The sequence below is a fragment of the Elephantulus edwardii genome, unplaced genomic scaffold (genome assembly GCF_000299155.1).
Source record: "Elephantulus edwardii isolate Elephantulus edwardi_28Jun2011 unplaced genomic scaffold, EleEdw1.0 scaffold00059, whole genome shotgun sequence".
Taxonomy (NCBI): domain Eukaryota; kingdom Metazoa; phylum Chordata; class Mammalia; order Macroscelidea; family Macroscelididae; genus Elephantulus; species Elephantulus edwardii.
The window spans coordinates 7,076,801-7,094,006 of record NW_006399809.1 but is presented as its reverse complement, the minus strand read 5'-3'; the positions used below and the strand labels follow the sequence as shown (position 1 = coordinate 7,094,006).

Here is a 17,206-nt window from a genome sequence, read left to right as displayed (position 1 = left end):
AAAGAATAAATAAACTTGTCCAATCTACTTATATTTTATTATTTGCATAATTAAATAATATACTTTAGTTAAATTATCTAAGTTGCTTATGGTATATGAATATGCAGTAGCATTAATTTTATGTAAATGTAGTACTTAGTAGAGGCATCTTCAGTTGAAAGAATAATTTTTCAAATCTACATATTGATGTTCATTTAAGTGTTGCCTATTCCCTCCCCCCCTTTTTCTATTTCTTTTAACAAAAAGTATTATATCTATTTCACATTTAAGTTTCAGGAGTGTGACAAATTTCTAACTGTATTACACAACTGAAAATCTTGACCTTTATCTGTATGAATTTAAATATTTTTTCATAAAAATGAATAAAACTTATTTGCTATAAACTGGCTTAAGGTATATGGGTATTAGAGACAACAACAATTAAGATAAAGGGCTAAAATTTAAAACATATAGCACAACTGAAAACAAAAGCAAATAAATGCATGCTAATCTCTTTTTTCTTACTAAGCCACGAAAAAATTTATTGAAAGAAAATATCTCCAAATATGAGGATTTTTTTTCTGTTGGGGAGAGTAAAATACCTGCTCATTTAAGTAAAAGTATAACTGATTCTTGTGTATATGTTGTTGAGTGAAATAATGCTTGCTTGATACTGGATACAATTTTCTCATTACAGTGAATCAGAGGAACATTTGTCTGGTACTTCATGTGCCAGGCATATTACCACACTGTGTTATCGAGCTGTCAAACAGCCATTCAGGATGCATATTGTTATCCATTTTATGAATTAGGAATCTATTTTATGAATTAGGAAACTGAAGCCGATGCATAATTGCCCAAGTTCGCATAAGCAGTGAGTGGTGGAATCAGAGCTCTAGTTAGTTTGACTCCAAAGTCCCAGCTCTCCTCAAAGACAATTTTACCATCAGAAAGAGAAGATATCACAGTTAGCTATACAAATAGACTTTGTCTCAAGGTTAAACACTTCACAGATATAATTCCAAGCGTTAAGCATGCATACTACCTAAAAATCTGTATCTGTACAAAATCATGTCCTTTTGCAATGTTTAAACACCATTGTCCAGGCTATTCTTAATACATTGGGTATGTTTAAAAAAATATTCTAGATGTTTACCTCTATATCCTATTATGTTCCTTTTCCTATGCATTATTATTACTTGAAATAAATTGTGTCTTCCCTCCCATCAATTATCTTAAAAGTTGCATTCTTCCTTCAGACACTCACCTGTGACAACAAGTTTTGTTCCATCACCAAAGAGTTTTCTGTCATAGTTCCACAGTGATTTAACCAGAATCAAAAACTCTAGACTGGTTTTGCTTCTCAGTTCTCCAGTTTCTAGCAGAAGTATGATGAACTGCATCCAGAAGATCAAAATTCCTGCCCTGACTGATTTTACTAATAAGTTTTGAGCCCAAGCAAATCCAGTAACTTAACATTTGTGATGATGTTTGTGTAAAGTAATATACCATCAATGGCACTCCAGGGCCAATGTCAAACCACAAAAGTGAAACAGATATAAAAAAAGTGATATAAAGTTCTCCAAAACTACCAAAGGTAGTAGTTGTTATTATGATTATTGGTGGCAGAATGCCTGTTAGGAAGACAGCTTCCAAATTTTTGCTCCATCATGACTTTAGGGTTTTGTGGGATCACATCCTATACTTACTGCCAGAATGCCATTGAGGCTGCAACTGGATCCATGGTAATGAAGTGTGAGGGGTTATTCTTTGTTTGCATTCCGCCTATGAAAGCCTAAACTTTTCAAAACTATCCTAACAGTAAATATTCCTTTCACAAGCCAAGAACCCATGACCGCCTAGTTGGCTCTGACCTACAGCAGCCCTCCATGGGGTTTCCCAGGCTAGGTAAATATTATGGAAGGTGACTACCTATCTTTCTCCCGCAGAGAGTCTGTTGGATTCAAACAGCTGACCTTAAGTTAACATATTTAATATGTAGCCTTTGCTGCTGCAGTTAAGTGTTCAGAAAAATCAAAATATTTAGTAAAGCCAATTATGTCACCATTATATGGAAATAGCTCACTTGTATTGCTTTACATAGAGCCCATATAAGCTCTCATTGCAATCAACAGCATGCCAAGTTTTCTATGGAAATTTCAATTACAAAATGAGAAATGGTAGATTAGCTTGATTTTTAAACAAAGCTACCAATCATCATGTTAAATTGCTAAAATATTATTCACTTTACTGGATCTGTTAAAGGTCATAATCTGTAAGTTAGAGCTGTGACACAAACGGATGTATGTACACCTATGATTATCACAGCATTATTCACACTAGAAAAGAGATGGAAGCAGCCCAAGTGCCCATCCACAGTCAAATGGATAGAGAAACTATAGTACAGTCATACAGTGGGATATAACGCAGCATTGAAAAACAATGAACTTGTAAAACACCACACAACACGAATAAGTCTGGAAGATATTTCTTGACGATTTTTGGAATTAGGGAGATTAGATATAAGAAACCTAAGTGATACACCCTGAAGTAATATCTAGAATCAAAATCCATACTTTCTCCTGCACTGTTGCTATTATTTTGTACCACTGAGTAGGTTTCATAGCTGACCCTCCAGTGGAGTTTCAGAGACACTAAAGTCTCCCAGAAACCTCACAGTATTTATGTGTCAATATTATTAATAAATGTAGGGGACTCTGGTGGTGTAGTCTTTAGGGAAGTGTGCTGCTAACCCAAAAGTTGTCCTTTCTCACAGTTTGAATCCACCAGCTGCTCTAAGGAAGGCAGACAACGTACTGTGTGACTTACAGCCTTGGACACCCAGAGGGGATCAGCTATGGGTTAGTGGCAGTGTGAAAGCAATCAGTGAGTAAGTAATGACTGAATTTCATTGCTAGACACTCAGGATGTAGTAAATTAGGAAAAAAGAGGGCTAGAAAGTTACTTTTCCAAAAAAAAAAAGTTACTTTTCCATTTACGAATTCTTTTTTTTTTTTTTTTGCATATCTCATCTATCAGGAAACCAGAATATGCAATCTCTTTGTATTTCCAACATTTCACCAATTTTATGGAAAATTCTAAACATTTCATTTCAGTGGCTCTCATAAGCTGCAAATATCCTTGTTCTCTTCCATTTTTCAATTCTTTTTTTTTTTTTTTTGCATATCTCATCTATCAGGAAACCAGAATATGCAATCTCTTTGTATTTCCAACATTTCACCAATTTTATGGAAAATTCTAAACATTTCATTTCAGTGGCTCTCATAAGCTGCAAATATCCTTGTTCTCTCTTATCGAGGGGAAAATGTATCTTTAAGGCTAAAGAGGAGGAAGCCATCATATTGAACTCATATTATGGAAATCATATTTAGAAAAGAAAAATAAAAACCACAAAACCAAAAATAAATAGACCTACTTTGTGATATTCCTGAGTATGGTCACATATTTTGATATTTGATATTTAGTTGTGGTGACCGAATCACCAACTGGTTAATTCTCTTCTTACCAAATGACAAATTATTTAAACATTCTTTGAATTTTTCACTTTTTTCCCAACTTTTATTTATTCAAGGAGTTATGCATAATTTCCTAATAATCTTTTAATAAAATATGTAAAACACCAAAACATGTTTATAAAGCTTTTGTGTTAGCAGTCAAAAGCACATTTTCATTCTTTTCAGGTGTAAATTTTTCTAAATTCACTTTTAGAACACTATTCTGAGCTAGGTCAGCATATAGCCTCCTTAGGAAGTAAACAAGTCATCAACTTCTCCAGTTATCCCACCATCATTCTTGACCAAAATGGATCTAAATACAGGAATTCTAAAGCCCCTACCAGGACTCAGTTTACAATAAATAGATACATTTAAAGGTAAAGGTAAATATTTAAAGAAAGTTTACCTGTAACAACGAGCTTTGTTCCAGGACCAAATACTTTGATGAGTGTGCCATCAAATCTCCCACTACCTGAAAACCCTTTATAGAAAGCTACTTTTGTGATTGTTTTAAAATGGCATCTGTATTTATTTCAATCTCAATATAAATCTATACAATTCACCCTTCTAACATCAAACAAAAACGAAGCGCAAAACAAACCACTTGTCTCTGAAAACCCACCAGATGGTCACCTGTGAGTTGGTACTGACTCAAGGGTCAACATCAAGAACAGAGACTATGTAAGGAAAATGTCAAAAGCACAATTTGATCTGATCTAAGTGTTTCCTCTAAGCAGCTAAAGTAATAAGAATCAGAATGTACTGTTGTTCAATAGCCATTTACTCTAAGAATTTATAATTACAAATTGGTTCTAAGTGTAAGATCAAACTAATCATGTGGTGTTTTGTTTGTTGTTTTTTTTTTTTTGAGAGAAAGGAAAATTATGCTTTATTTCAAAATAGAAGAGGTAATTAACAAAATACCATTTTGATGTCTCTCACATAAAATGTCCCTGACCCAAAAAAAAAATTATTTAACTAGTAACTTATACCCATGCTTTACAGACATGATCCTCAAACTTTTAATATTCACTGTATCTTTTCTGTTTATTCTAAAAGTACAATTTAATCTCCCTACACATAACGAAGGTAAGAAACCATTTATACATTTACAGATTATATTTGTTTCCCCATCCAGCAACTATTGGCTGTGATATGACTGTTCATATATTGAGGCCACAAATGTGGCAGCGAGATCAGGATAGATTTTAACTTGATTTTTCTAAAGGGTATTCATCAATTTTTCAAGATCAGAGGAGGAAAAAAGAGAAAATTACTTACCAGCAGAAGTTACTATGAGCTTAGTCCCTTCTGCAAATATCTTGATCCATCCTGTGCTGTATCACACTGGTTACAGCTTTTACAAAAAACTTAGCCATCTTCTGAGACTCACAATTTGTCTAGTTGTTTAAAAAAAACAAAGAAAAATTTGGAAACTTAGTCTTTGGGGTTCCTTTAATTGTTTGAATATAGATTTGTAGTATCTGATGCTTTGTAAGATTTTTTTCTCAAATAAATTGACCAAGATATGTTTCTTACTGAGTAACTGATCACTGAGAAATATCCAGCAGAAAATGTAAAGGAGAAGAGCTTATTTAAGAAGAAAGTAGGCCCAACAGACCAAGCAATTACTTTTAAAAGTTAGAAAACAGACAGAAGTAGTGTTCAGGAAATCAGGACTAGTTTCTATTACAGGTGCGCAATTATGTTGGAAACAGCTCAGAGATAACATCAAAAGAAGGGTCCTTCTGTTCTCACAAACACTAGACTGCTCTGTTGGCAATTTAGAGATGGATTTCTGAAAGACAAAGTTCTTCAGTAACTGAAAAGGCACATAAACTTGAGAAAATAAAACAAGGTTCTCCAGTGTCAATAAAACCATTTACCAATAAAAGCTTTCAATGCCAAATCAGAAAAAAAATTCTAGGATGAATATTTTTGGAAAAACAACATAACAAATTTTGAAATTATATATTCTATAAAATAATAATGACATTTTGAATCAAACAGTCATGTGATTATGCTGGAAATGATAAATTGAAAAGGAATGGTGTTGCATTCATAATCCAAAAGAGCATTTCAAAACCTATATTTAAGTGCAATGTTGTGAGTGATAAGATACAACTCAATCCCATATAAGGAAGGTTTGACAATACAAATATTATTCAAATATACACATCAATAATGAAGGCCATAAGTAAAGAAATTGAAGCAGTATACCAACTTTTGCAGGTCAAAGTGGATCAAACATTCAATAAAGATGTAATAATAATCTGTAATTGAAATGCTTAAGTTGTAAACAAAGAAGGACTGGTGGTTGGAACTTGGTGACAGACATGAGGCTGAAAATAAAATGACAAAATTTTGCACAAGCAATCATTTATTCATTAGAAATACCTTTTTTCAGAAAGCATAAATGACAACTATACACATAAACCTCACCTTGTCCACTACATAAGAATCAGATTAACCATATTTGTTGAGAGATTGAAAAGAGAAGCTAAATATTAGCAGTCAAAACCAGGCTAGGGGATGGCTATAGAATAGATCATCAGTAACTCATACACAAGTTCAAATTGAAGTTGAAGAAAATTAAAATAAGTTCATGAGAACCAAATTACTATCAGGAATCTGTTCTAACTAAATTTAAAAACCACACCAAGAATAGATTTGATGCATTGAACACTAATAGCCAAAGACCAAATGAGTTGTGAAGTGACATCAAAGTCAAAAGTAATTGCAAAGACAGGAAAGAAAGAAAGAAAGGGGGGGGGATGTATATCAGAAAAGATCTGAGAGAGACCAAAATAAATGCAAGAAATTGTGAAGCAAGAAAGATGACGAGAAGATTCCAAAGAGCAGCTCAAGAAGACAAAGCATTCTAATGAAATATGCAAAGGGCCAGAGTTAGAAAATCAAAAGGAGAGAACATGCATGACCTTGCTTAAGCTGAAACAATGGAAGAACAAATTCAAGCCTCAAATTGTAATACTGAAAGATCCAAAGGCAAAATATTCAATGAAAAATGTCAGAACAAAAGAAGATGAAAGCAACATGCAGAGTCACTGTGCCAAAAATAATTGAGCGACACTGAATCAGGAAGTAACATATAATCAGAACAAATGGTAATGGAGGAAGAAGTTCAATCTGCACTGGAAACATTGGCAAAAATTAATCAAAGATGCAATCAAGAGGCATTAGTAACAATTGGTGACTGGAATGCAAAAAAATGGAAACAAGAGGGATAGTAGTCAGAAGTTATAGACTTTATAAGAGGAATAAAGCTGGATCCATGAAAATGAAATGCATAAATACCTTTTAAGAGAAACAAAAACATTCAAATCAGTCATGTTTAAAAAAATATAACTACACACATGGACCTCACCTGATGGGCTGCACAGGAATCAGATTCACTACATCTATAGAGAGAATCAATGGCAAAGCTCAGTATCAGATGTTAAAACCAGGTCAGGTGCTGACTGTGTAACAGACCATTAATTGTTCGTGTGCAAATTCAAACTGAAGAGGAAGAAAACAAAAATAAGTCCACATGGACCAAAATACGACCTAGAGTCTATCCCACCTGAATTAAAAAGTCAAGTGAGAAGGACTTGAAGTGCTTGCTGCAAAAGATCAAAAACTGTATGGATTACATCTCAATATCAAGAAAACAAAAATTCTCACCATTTTTTTTAGCTAATAGGCAACACCATGGTAGGTGGAGAAAAGATTGAAATTGTCAGCGATTTCATCTCACATAATCAACAACCTTGGTACTAGCGTGTGTATCTACAGTCAACAACATTAGTACCAATTAAGAAATCAAAAGATGTGTTACATTGGGAATGTCTACAATTAGAGACCTCTCAAAAGCGATGGAGAGCAAGGATGCCAATTTAAAGACTAAGGAAGACTGACCCAAGCCAAGACCTTGCCATGCATCTGAGAGTTAGACAGTGAATAAAGACAATAAAATAAGAATAGATGCCCTGGCTTGTGGTACTAGGGAAAAACAATAAACATCCCACTGACTTCCAAAAGAACAACCAAATATATTTGGAGAGAGTGCAGCCAGAATACTCTTTAGAGAGAAGGATAGTAAAACTTCATCTCATATATTTGGGGCATGTTGTTAGGAGGGGCCAGACCTTGGAAAAAGACATCATGCTCAAAAAAATGGAGTGTAAGTGAAGGAGGGGAAGATCCTCAATAAGATGAATTGATACAGTGACTGTAACATTGGATTTAAGTATAGCACATATGATTAAGACGGCAAGGTGCGGCACATAATGAGGATCTGTTGTTCATAGGGTTGCCACAGGTCATACTCAACTCTACAACACATCCCACCACCATCACTAATAATAGATCTGAGGTATTGAACAACCAGAAGAGTTATGTGATGACATCAAAGCTATCATCTGTGAAGAGAACAAGAAGATAGAGAAAAAAGAAAAGACCAAGTTGGAAGTTTGAAGAGACGCTGAATATTTCACTAGAGTTTTGAAAACCCAGAACAAAGGGAAGAGATGCTGAAGGCAAAGAGTTAAAGAGAAGATTTCAAAGGACAGCTCAAAAAGACATAGAAAAATACTACAATGGAATGTGCAGAGAGCTGGAGTTAGAGAATAAAAGGCGGAAATTCACTCGAAATTTGGCAAGCTGAAAGAATTGAAAATCAAATTCAAACCTTGAGTTACAATACTAAAGTGTTGCTATGGGCAAAATCTTGAATGATCTAGGAAGCATCAAAAGAAAATGAAGGGGACACACAGTTATTCATGGTAGTTGTTCTTGTTAGGTGTTGTTTAGTTGAGTACAATTAATAGTTCTGAAACCTGTCCTATCCTGTGCCAATCTCAGAGTCTCTGACACACTTGAGTCCAGTGTAATGTTGCAGTCACTAGGTCAATCCATCTGGTCTCTTCCTATCTTTAATCATTCCTCCACCTTTGCAAGCATGATGCCCTTCTTCAAGGAATAGCCACTCCTTGTAGCATGACCAAATTATGTGAGATGAAGCTTTACCGCCCTTGTTTCCCAGTAACAATCTGGCTTCACCTTCTTCAAGATATATGTATTTGTTCTTTTGGAAGTTCTCTCCCCCAACACCATAATTCAAAGGCATCAATTTTTCTTCTGTCATCATTATTCAGTTTCCAGCTATCAGATGCGTAGCAAGTGCTCATCTGAATCAGGTGCATCTTAGTCATAAAACTAACACCATTTCTCCTCAGTAATTTATGGAGGTCCCTGACTATGGAAATTATGCTAACTAATTCAGGAGGTGCTTGGATTGAGACAATGTAATAAGATAAAACTCTATTAAGCGCTCAGTATAAAACCACAGGGAAAACACTCTTTAAGTAAATGTTGATTTAACAGAACAAAAGACGTGGGTTAGTGAATGAACCTCAGCATATCCCCATAGAGGATGAATAGACATCCTTCTGGTATTCTCTACTTTAAGCCAGGATCCATTTGGCATTAACAGTGATAGCACTGGTGCCACTATATTTCCTGAATCCAGTTTGACTTCTGGTAGTTTCCAATCTATGTACTGTTTTAGATGTCTTTGGATAATCTTCAGTAGTATTTTGCTTGTGTATGATATTGATGATATTGTTTGATGATTTCCTCATTCTGTTGAATCACTTTTCTTGGCAATGGGAACAAATATGGATTTCTTCCAGTCAGTTGGCCAGGCAACTCATCCCCATTGTTTTCATTCAGGTAGATGTCTCATTCTTTCAAATATCACTGCTTTGATGATAGCTTCTTGTATAACAAGCAAGAAAGAATTTTTCATCATTTCCATTAAGGTAAAAGCCTGCAGCCCTTGTGTCAAATGAAGAGCACCAGTAGACCAGATCCAGAGAAGACATTGCCCTCATCTGGGACATTGCTGTGGAATGTTGGGGAGAAAGGGAGGATTTCTGGCCAGGACAGATCACCTAAGCTCCAGATAATAGCAAGCCTTTCAATGGCCTTTAATATGGGGCAGAGAAAGCTCCCCTGTATTTGGCTGTACCAGCTTGAGAAAGCTTGCCACCTGGGAAAGCGGCAGACACATCTATTGAGCTGGCAATGGTCCACAGAAGACTGAGGTTCTCCTAACCAATCTGCATGTCCCACGTCTGTAAGCCCACCCTATCCTGTCTTCCTGTTTATATAAGTGCACTGCAGATCCCAATAAAATTGAGCTGAATTGACTCTCTGATCCTCTCCCGGAGTGGTGTATCTCCATTGTGCTTACCCCCATCAGGGTGTTGCTTTTAAGTTCCCAATGAACTGACAGAAAGAGACAGGACATTATCCTGCTGTGACCATCATGTATCTCAAACAAAAGAGCAGAGACACCAAGTCACAGGACAAGTCACAGGAAGACAATCCAAGAGAAGAAGCTTAGAGGCAAAGACCTTCCTCCTGACCTGCTCCAGAAAGAAAACCTTCCCTAGAGTTGGTACCTGGGATTAAGACTTGAAGCCTCCTAAACTGTGAGACTTATCTGTCAGTTTGTGGTATTGAGGGAATGGTATGCATACCATTAATTGCTCTGCCACCTGAGTATATGTATTCTTGTTTCCTTATTACTGTTTTGATTAGGACAGCACTTGTCTGTCAGTTTGCTGTACTGAGGTAACTTTTGGGTGCTGTAATGCTAAAGGCTGTGCAACAATGTGTAAAATGACAGAGGTATCATTCATAGTGAACAGATTTTGGTAGAGGTCCCATCTGAAGACAGATTAGCAAGAAGGGTCAGCCATCCACTTCTGAAATAGCAGGCCTCTGAAACTACTATGAACAATAGGGGAACATGAATTGTTATAGTATTTAGAGGTACAGCCCAGATTAGAAGTCAATACAATGAGGAGGAACAGCTGCAAACATCCTTTAATAGTTAAAACATAGAATGTATGAAATATGAATATAGGAAACCTAGAAATTGTGAAAAAGGAGATGAAACTTCAACATCAATATTGTAAGCATTAGTGAGATGACATGGACTAGCTTTAATCAGTTTGAATTAGACCCATAGTTGTAGTAGTTAAGGAATCAAAAGATATATTGTACTAGGCAAATCTGCCATCCAGGACCTCTTTAACATACCAAAAAGAAAAGATTAAGATATGCCTGATAAAAGCCATGATATTTTCAATTGCTTAGTATGTATTTGAAAGTGGAATAGTGAATAGGTATGACAGAAGAATTTGTTTCTTTGAATTATGATGTAGCGAAAGAATGCTAAATATCCCATGGACTATAAACCCCCCCAAAACAAATATAAAAGAAAAAAATCTCTTGAAAGATGTGCAACCAAGATGATCTTTGGAGGCAAGGATGCTAAAACTCCACCTCACATACTTGGAGCATGTTTTCAGGAGAGGTCAGACTTTACAAAAAGACATTATGCTGGGAAAGTTGGAAAAGAGAGAAAAACCATCCACGAGATGGATGGATACTGTCAAAATGAGGTTGAGCATGGTGGAGATCATGAATACTGCTTAGGACAGGATAAGCTTCTGATCTGTTGTTCATAGGGTTGCTATGACTAGCGGGAGAACAGAAGCACAAAACAACAATATAAACTAAGAAATCCTTTCGTTAAGCTAAAAAAGGGGAAAATCCATTTTTCCTGTTTAACGAAAGAGGCAGCCTTTTGAAGACTGTGCTGAACTCCTCTGCTTCTCACTTACATGAGAAATTCAATGGCAGGTAGCCTATATCTACTCAGAGCCATCTTTTCCTTATGTCCCACGAACAGACTTTATCTTTTCCCTCAGGAATGAAGGTATAAATGTGGCCAAACTAGGTAGCTCTTTGCTCAAAGTAACAGACAGAAACTCATTTACAAAATGCACAGGTATAAAATTTATTCTATCCATAGAAAAAGATTTTCAACAAGCAGCTAACGCAGTTCATTGACAGAGAACTACTAGAAATCCAAGCTGAATTCAGAAAATGTTTTGAAACAGTCTCTATTATTGCAAATGTCAGATGGATCCTGGATAAAAGTACAGAATGCCAGAAAGATGTTTATTTGTGTTTCATTGACTATATACATAAGCATTCAATGGTGTGGATTTGTTATGGCAACTTGTGGATAATGTTGAGAAGAATGGAATCCTGGAATATTTAAGTGTGTTCATGAAGAAGTTATGCATAGACAAAGAGTAATCATTAAGACAGAACAAGGTATAAAATCAGAAAAGATGTATGTCAGCAATGTACCCTTTCACTTTACCTGTTTCATCTGCATGCTGAGCAAAAACCCCAAAAAGTTGGACTATATGAATAAGAATGTGGCGTAAAGATTGGAGAAAGCCTAGCCAATGACTTATGCAGATGACACAACCTTGCTTATAGAAAGCAAAGACTTGAAGCACTTATTGAAGAAGATCAAAGACTACAGTCTTCAGTATGGATTACACCACAACATCAAGAAAACAAAAGTCCTTGCAAATAGACCTATATAGGAAACATCAGGAAATATGGAGGAAAGATTTAACTTGTCAAAGATTTAATTCTTCTTAATCAACACCTATGGGAGCAGCAATTAAAGAAACCAAATGACATACTGTGTTGGGTAAATCTGCTGTCAAGGACTTTGTAGTGCAGCTTCTTGCCACTAGGCCAACAGAGCTCTATGTTAGCACTTTATGTTCTAAAGAGTAAAGATGTCACTTTAAGGCCTCATTGAAACAATGACATTTTAAATTGTTTTATATGCATTTGAAAGTTGAACAACAATGACTGTTAAAACAAGTTTTAGAGAAAGTGTTCTCTAGAAGGGAAGGTGATGAGAATTTACATACTTTTGGCATATTATCAGGAAGGGCTAATTCTTAGACAAGGATATCCTTGGAAAAGTGAAGAGTCAGCAAAGGTGAAAAAGACCTTCAATGAAACGAGTTGTCGTTAGGTGCTGTTGAGGACGACGTAAAGTGATCCTATAAACAGAGCTGAACCCTGTCCTATCCTGTGCCAACCTCACAGTCTCTGACACACTCGTGCCCATTGCTACAGTCACAAGGAATAACCTCTCCTAGTGATATGTTCAAAATAAGAGAAAGTTTTGCCATTCTTGCTTACAAGAAGCAATCTCACTTTACCTGGGTTGATGTGGGCTAAGCACAGTGGTGATTGTGAAAGATCTCACAGGTTTGGCAAGGTTTCTATTATACATAGGGTAAGTATGAGTTTGAACCAGCTGGACAGTATCTAACAAGAACCAACTCAAGCTAAAAGTACTAACTAGCTTTCCCACATATGAGAATATGGCAAAAGGTCCATTGTAGTTTTCTGCACAAGAGAAATTATAACATGCCACACCATGATTTGTACACAAATATCACAACATTATTCGCAATCATAAAAAACTAAAAACAATCTAAATGTTGACTAGTGAATATATTTTAGAAATACCGTATGTCCGGACAGTATTGTTCCGCAATTAAAAGCAAAAATTTACTGATGTGTGCAACTGAGTGAAAGTATCAAAATCACTATAATGAAATATCCAGACACAATAAACGATATATTGTATCACTCACTTCACATGGAATGCTCTGCAAAGGCAATGATAGAGATGATGCAATTGCTGATTGCCTAGAGTTGAGGATTAGAGTGAGATTTCCTTCAAATATGCTTGATGGAATTTTTTTCAGTGATGAGAATTTTGGAATTCGATAATAGTTAGAAAGCTTTATGAAGTTACTAGAAATCATTAAATTGGACAACTAAAATTGGTGAATTTTATATACTTCAAAAGAGAAATTAAAAATAAAGAATGTTTATTATCACTCTTATTTATGAATTTTACTATTTATCAATTTTTCAGAACTCTTAGCTAAGATTAAAAATCAAGGGCAAATATTTATATGGCAATTCATAAAAATAGATTTTACATTGGGATTAAACTGAATAATGAGAATTGAATGAAATATAATTTGAAGGACAAAGAAAGAGGCCTGCATATACTTTAAATGTATGTTATCAAATCAGTAAGATATTTACATCCTGTTATATACTTTAAGGAAGCAGGAGCGGCATCCACTTCGGAAATTACTTACCTCCAGAAACTCTATGTATGAACAGTGCTCAGGCCTTTCGTTCATAGGGTCGCTATGAGTCGTCTACGACTCGACAGCACTTAACAACACCAACAATATATCCTTTAAAGAATGTTTGAATTATTTTATCTTAAAAATAAGTATATACAAAACAGTGGAAATTGTATCCTTTGTATCTATCTAAAGTCCCTGGGTAGGGCAAATGGTTTGTCCTCAGCTGGTAACAAAATGATCAGTATCTTAAATCACCCCTCAGCACTGTGGAAGAGCAGGGCTTGTAGACTGCTTCCATAAAGATTGTTGTGACTTGACCTTGAGCTGTTTTTAATTCATAGCTACCCCATGAAATACAGTTTGAAACACCACCTGGTCCTACACTAGCCTTACAATTGCTATTGTATTTGACCCATTGGTGTAGCTATTGTGTCAACCCATTTTTGTTTGTTTGTTTGTTTTATTATTATTAACTTTAATGAATATTTACAGAGATTTTGGATTTCCATTCATTCATTGTTACACTTTTCTCCCTGCCCACCTTTTCTCCCTCCCCAGTACATTCTAATGAAGGTCTCCTCCATTTGTGCTGATTCCTCACAAAACATGTCCTTCTCCAGGCGCTAGTTCAGAATATTGAGATGAAGTCTCACTATCCTTCTAAGAAGCAGGATGGATGCAGGGCAGATTTATTTTTTGGAAGCTCGTTAGAAAACAAAACCAAAATAACCACACCAAAAACCCCAGCACCACAACTCAAAGGTATCAATTGTTTTTTCCTTTTTTTTCTGTCATTGTCCAGTGAATCCATATGACAGTATTTTTGATTGAGTCGTGCATTCCTTAGTCCTCAGCGTGACATCTTTGAGCTTTAACACTTTAAAGAGGCCTTGAAAAAGCCAGTATAACACATCACATGATCTCTTGACTTGGTTTCTTGACTTCTTCCATGAGATTGGGCTATGGATCAAAGTAAAAGAAAAAACCTTGACAACTTCATATTTTCTCCATTTATCCTAAGGTTGCTTATTTGTCAGGTTGTAAGGATTTTTGTGTGCTTTATGTTGAAGCATAATCTGCATTGAAGGTTATATTAATTCATCTTCATCAGTAAGTGGTTTAAGTCTTCTTGCTTTCAATAAGCAAGGTTGTGCCAACTGTGTATCAGAGGTCCCAATTCTTCATACAGTTCTCATGTTTTTGAGATATATGCCAGGGAAATTACTGCAATTACTTAGAATTTCAGAACAGATTGAAGGCTGTACAAGTGAAGAATATTAAATAGCTGAAGGAAATCATTATGGTGGAAAATGGAGCTGGAGTCCATCTCTTATAACTTTTATTCTTTTTCTGTTACATTCTCTGTGTGGTTATCACATCTTTTTGCCTACATCTATTTGTCTTTATTAATACAAGGCTTTGTTTCAAAACTTATCCTTTGAAAGGAGCAAGATTTTCTTAAAAAGAAGTTCAATGCTTATCACAAGTGAGACAGGAAATGATGCTGTATTTGACATCTGAAATATAGAAGTGTGCCTTACTCTTGTGCTCAAGACAAGTCATTTGCAATCTCTGGGTCTTATCTTTGTCATTTCAAAAGGGACATTGTGCTAAACTTGCCCTAGGTGCTGTTCCCATAGCCTCTGAACCTAAGATTAAGAACTTTAAAGAGGCTTTTGTGATTGGACAAGAATGAAGAAGGTCAGGCTAGTATAGAGAAGGTTTTCTCACAGCTCTCCTTTGACTCTGTGGCTTTGTGAGATCCCAGCAGGCGCAGTAGTATGTGGCTTCATCGTCCTTGGTGACTTTATTTATTATCAGGTAAAAGACTCCGTTTTCTTTCCCCTCTATCTCCAAGCGGGGATCAGGCTTGGTTTGTTTGTAACTCTTGGGTGATCCATAAAGGATTCGCTTCAGAGGTTCCCCTTCTTTCTGTTGATACCAGTGTACAATAACATTCGTTAATGGAATTCCAGACAGCCTACAACTTATGTGTACAGTTCGCTCTGGTTTTCTTGTAAAGGAGAGTTGATCTTGAGATACTCTCATTTTGCTGTCTCCACCTGAGCAATAAGAGGGAGAAGGCAGAGGCATTCTTAAAAGTTAATTCTAGAGACAACACATAATAAAAAAAAGCAAAAAAGGAAAAACTCAACCTACAAATCCAAGACAAAGACACAAGGAACATCCACAGGGTGAGCATTGCCAGTGAGTAGTCAGAATAGAGATTGAGAGAGCACAATCAAGGACTTGGTGCAGTTCTGGCTCGGGGAGGCAGGAATTTGGGACTAAAGGTTTGCTCCAGAACCAATGCAAATCCTTCCTCGAATAATCTTGCTTCTAGTGATGGGGCTATTAGATTCCAATAGATATTTATGAAATACTTATGTTGTAGCAATTCGGTGTTAATTTCCCTCTGGGACAAGCTCCTCCCACTTTCTTTTGTGTTGTTTTGAAAACGAAACGATTTATCTGACACTTCTTCACTCCTTGACTTACATTTTTTTTCCATAGTTTGTGAATATTTAGGGTATTTATACCTGACTATCGTGATAATGAATGTACCATGGACTTCTAAGAAAACAAACAGGTTCAGCCTGGAGAAGGTTAAATCGGGCTGCTCCTTGGAGGCAAGGATTCTGAGGCTTCATCTGACATACTTGGGACATGTTGCAAGGAGGGACCAGTCCTTGGAGAGGGACATCATTCTTGGGAGGGTGGAGGGGACAGCACAGGAGGGGAAGACCCTCAATGAGATGGATTGATTCAGTGACTGGAGTAATGGAGGTGGGGGTGTTGGAGACAGTGCGATTGGCACAGGGCAGAGTAGGATTTTGGGCTGTTGTACATAGGGTCGCTATGAGTCGCAGGCGACTCGATGGCACATAACAACAACAACAATAATCATGAGAATGAAGGAATCTTGGTGGCACAGCAGGTTAAGATATGGCTGCTAGTTTTGACCTACTAGCTGCTTTCCAGGAGGTGAGGCATTCTGTCCCCTTAAAGATTTACAGCCTTACAAATCCTGTTGGCAGCTCTACCATTGCCCATAAGGCTGGTCACTATGAGTCAGAATTGACTAGTAGATGCTGTTGTGCAGGTTTATCATGAAAATGGCAATAAATTAACCATTACTGTGCATTACTTTATCCATGTCATATAAAGGAGATCATTTCATAATGTTACACAGCAGTCTGCATGTCTTACACATTAGTAGTTTGTCCAACATTTACAAAGTGTGGTAAATGTTAACAATGATTGTAGTCATTGCTATTGTGGATCAAGCACATAGTATGGGGGGGGGAATCTCTTGGTTAATTACACTCTTCTCATTCACCATTTGTAAGTGGCTTTTTAGAATTGTGACTCTTTTAAAATTGTTTAGATGGGAAAAAATGAACAATATGATGGATAACGAATGCTGAATTGGTACAGATGAAGGAGAGAATATTTTTTTAGGAGAGAACTTTTAAAAAAGCAATCTATGACTAGGCATTGTTTGTATGACAGCAGTCCAAATAAGAGGTGCATAGCAAAGTGGACTGGGGAGGGGAAAGAGAAAATTGTGCAATAATGAATCTAAATTGCTTTTAAAGGGAAAGGGAATGGGGGGGAGGTAGGAAGGAAAATGTGCAACAATGA

The 17,206-nt window shown here is 36.2% G+C and overlaps 1 gene segment (V, D, J or C); it reads right to left on the bottom strand.

The window, feature by feature from the left end:
- The window catches only part of LOC102867834, a 286,296-nt gene that overhangs the window by 38,744 nt on the left and 230,346 nt on the right, over nt 1-17,206 (bottom strand). The window contains 1 exon segment of the C gene segment in view: nt 1,247-1,284. Coding sequence covers nt 1,247-1,284 — 38 coding nt within the window.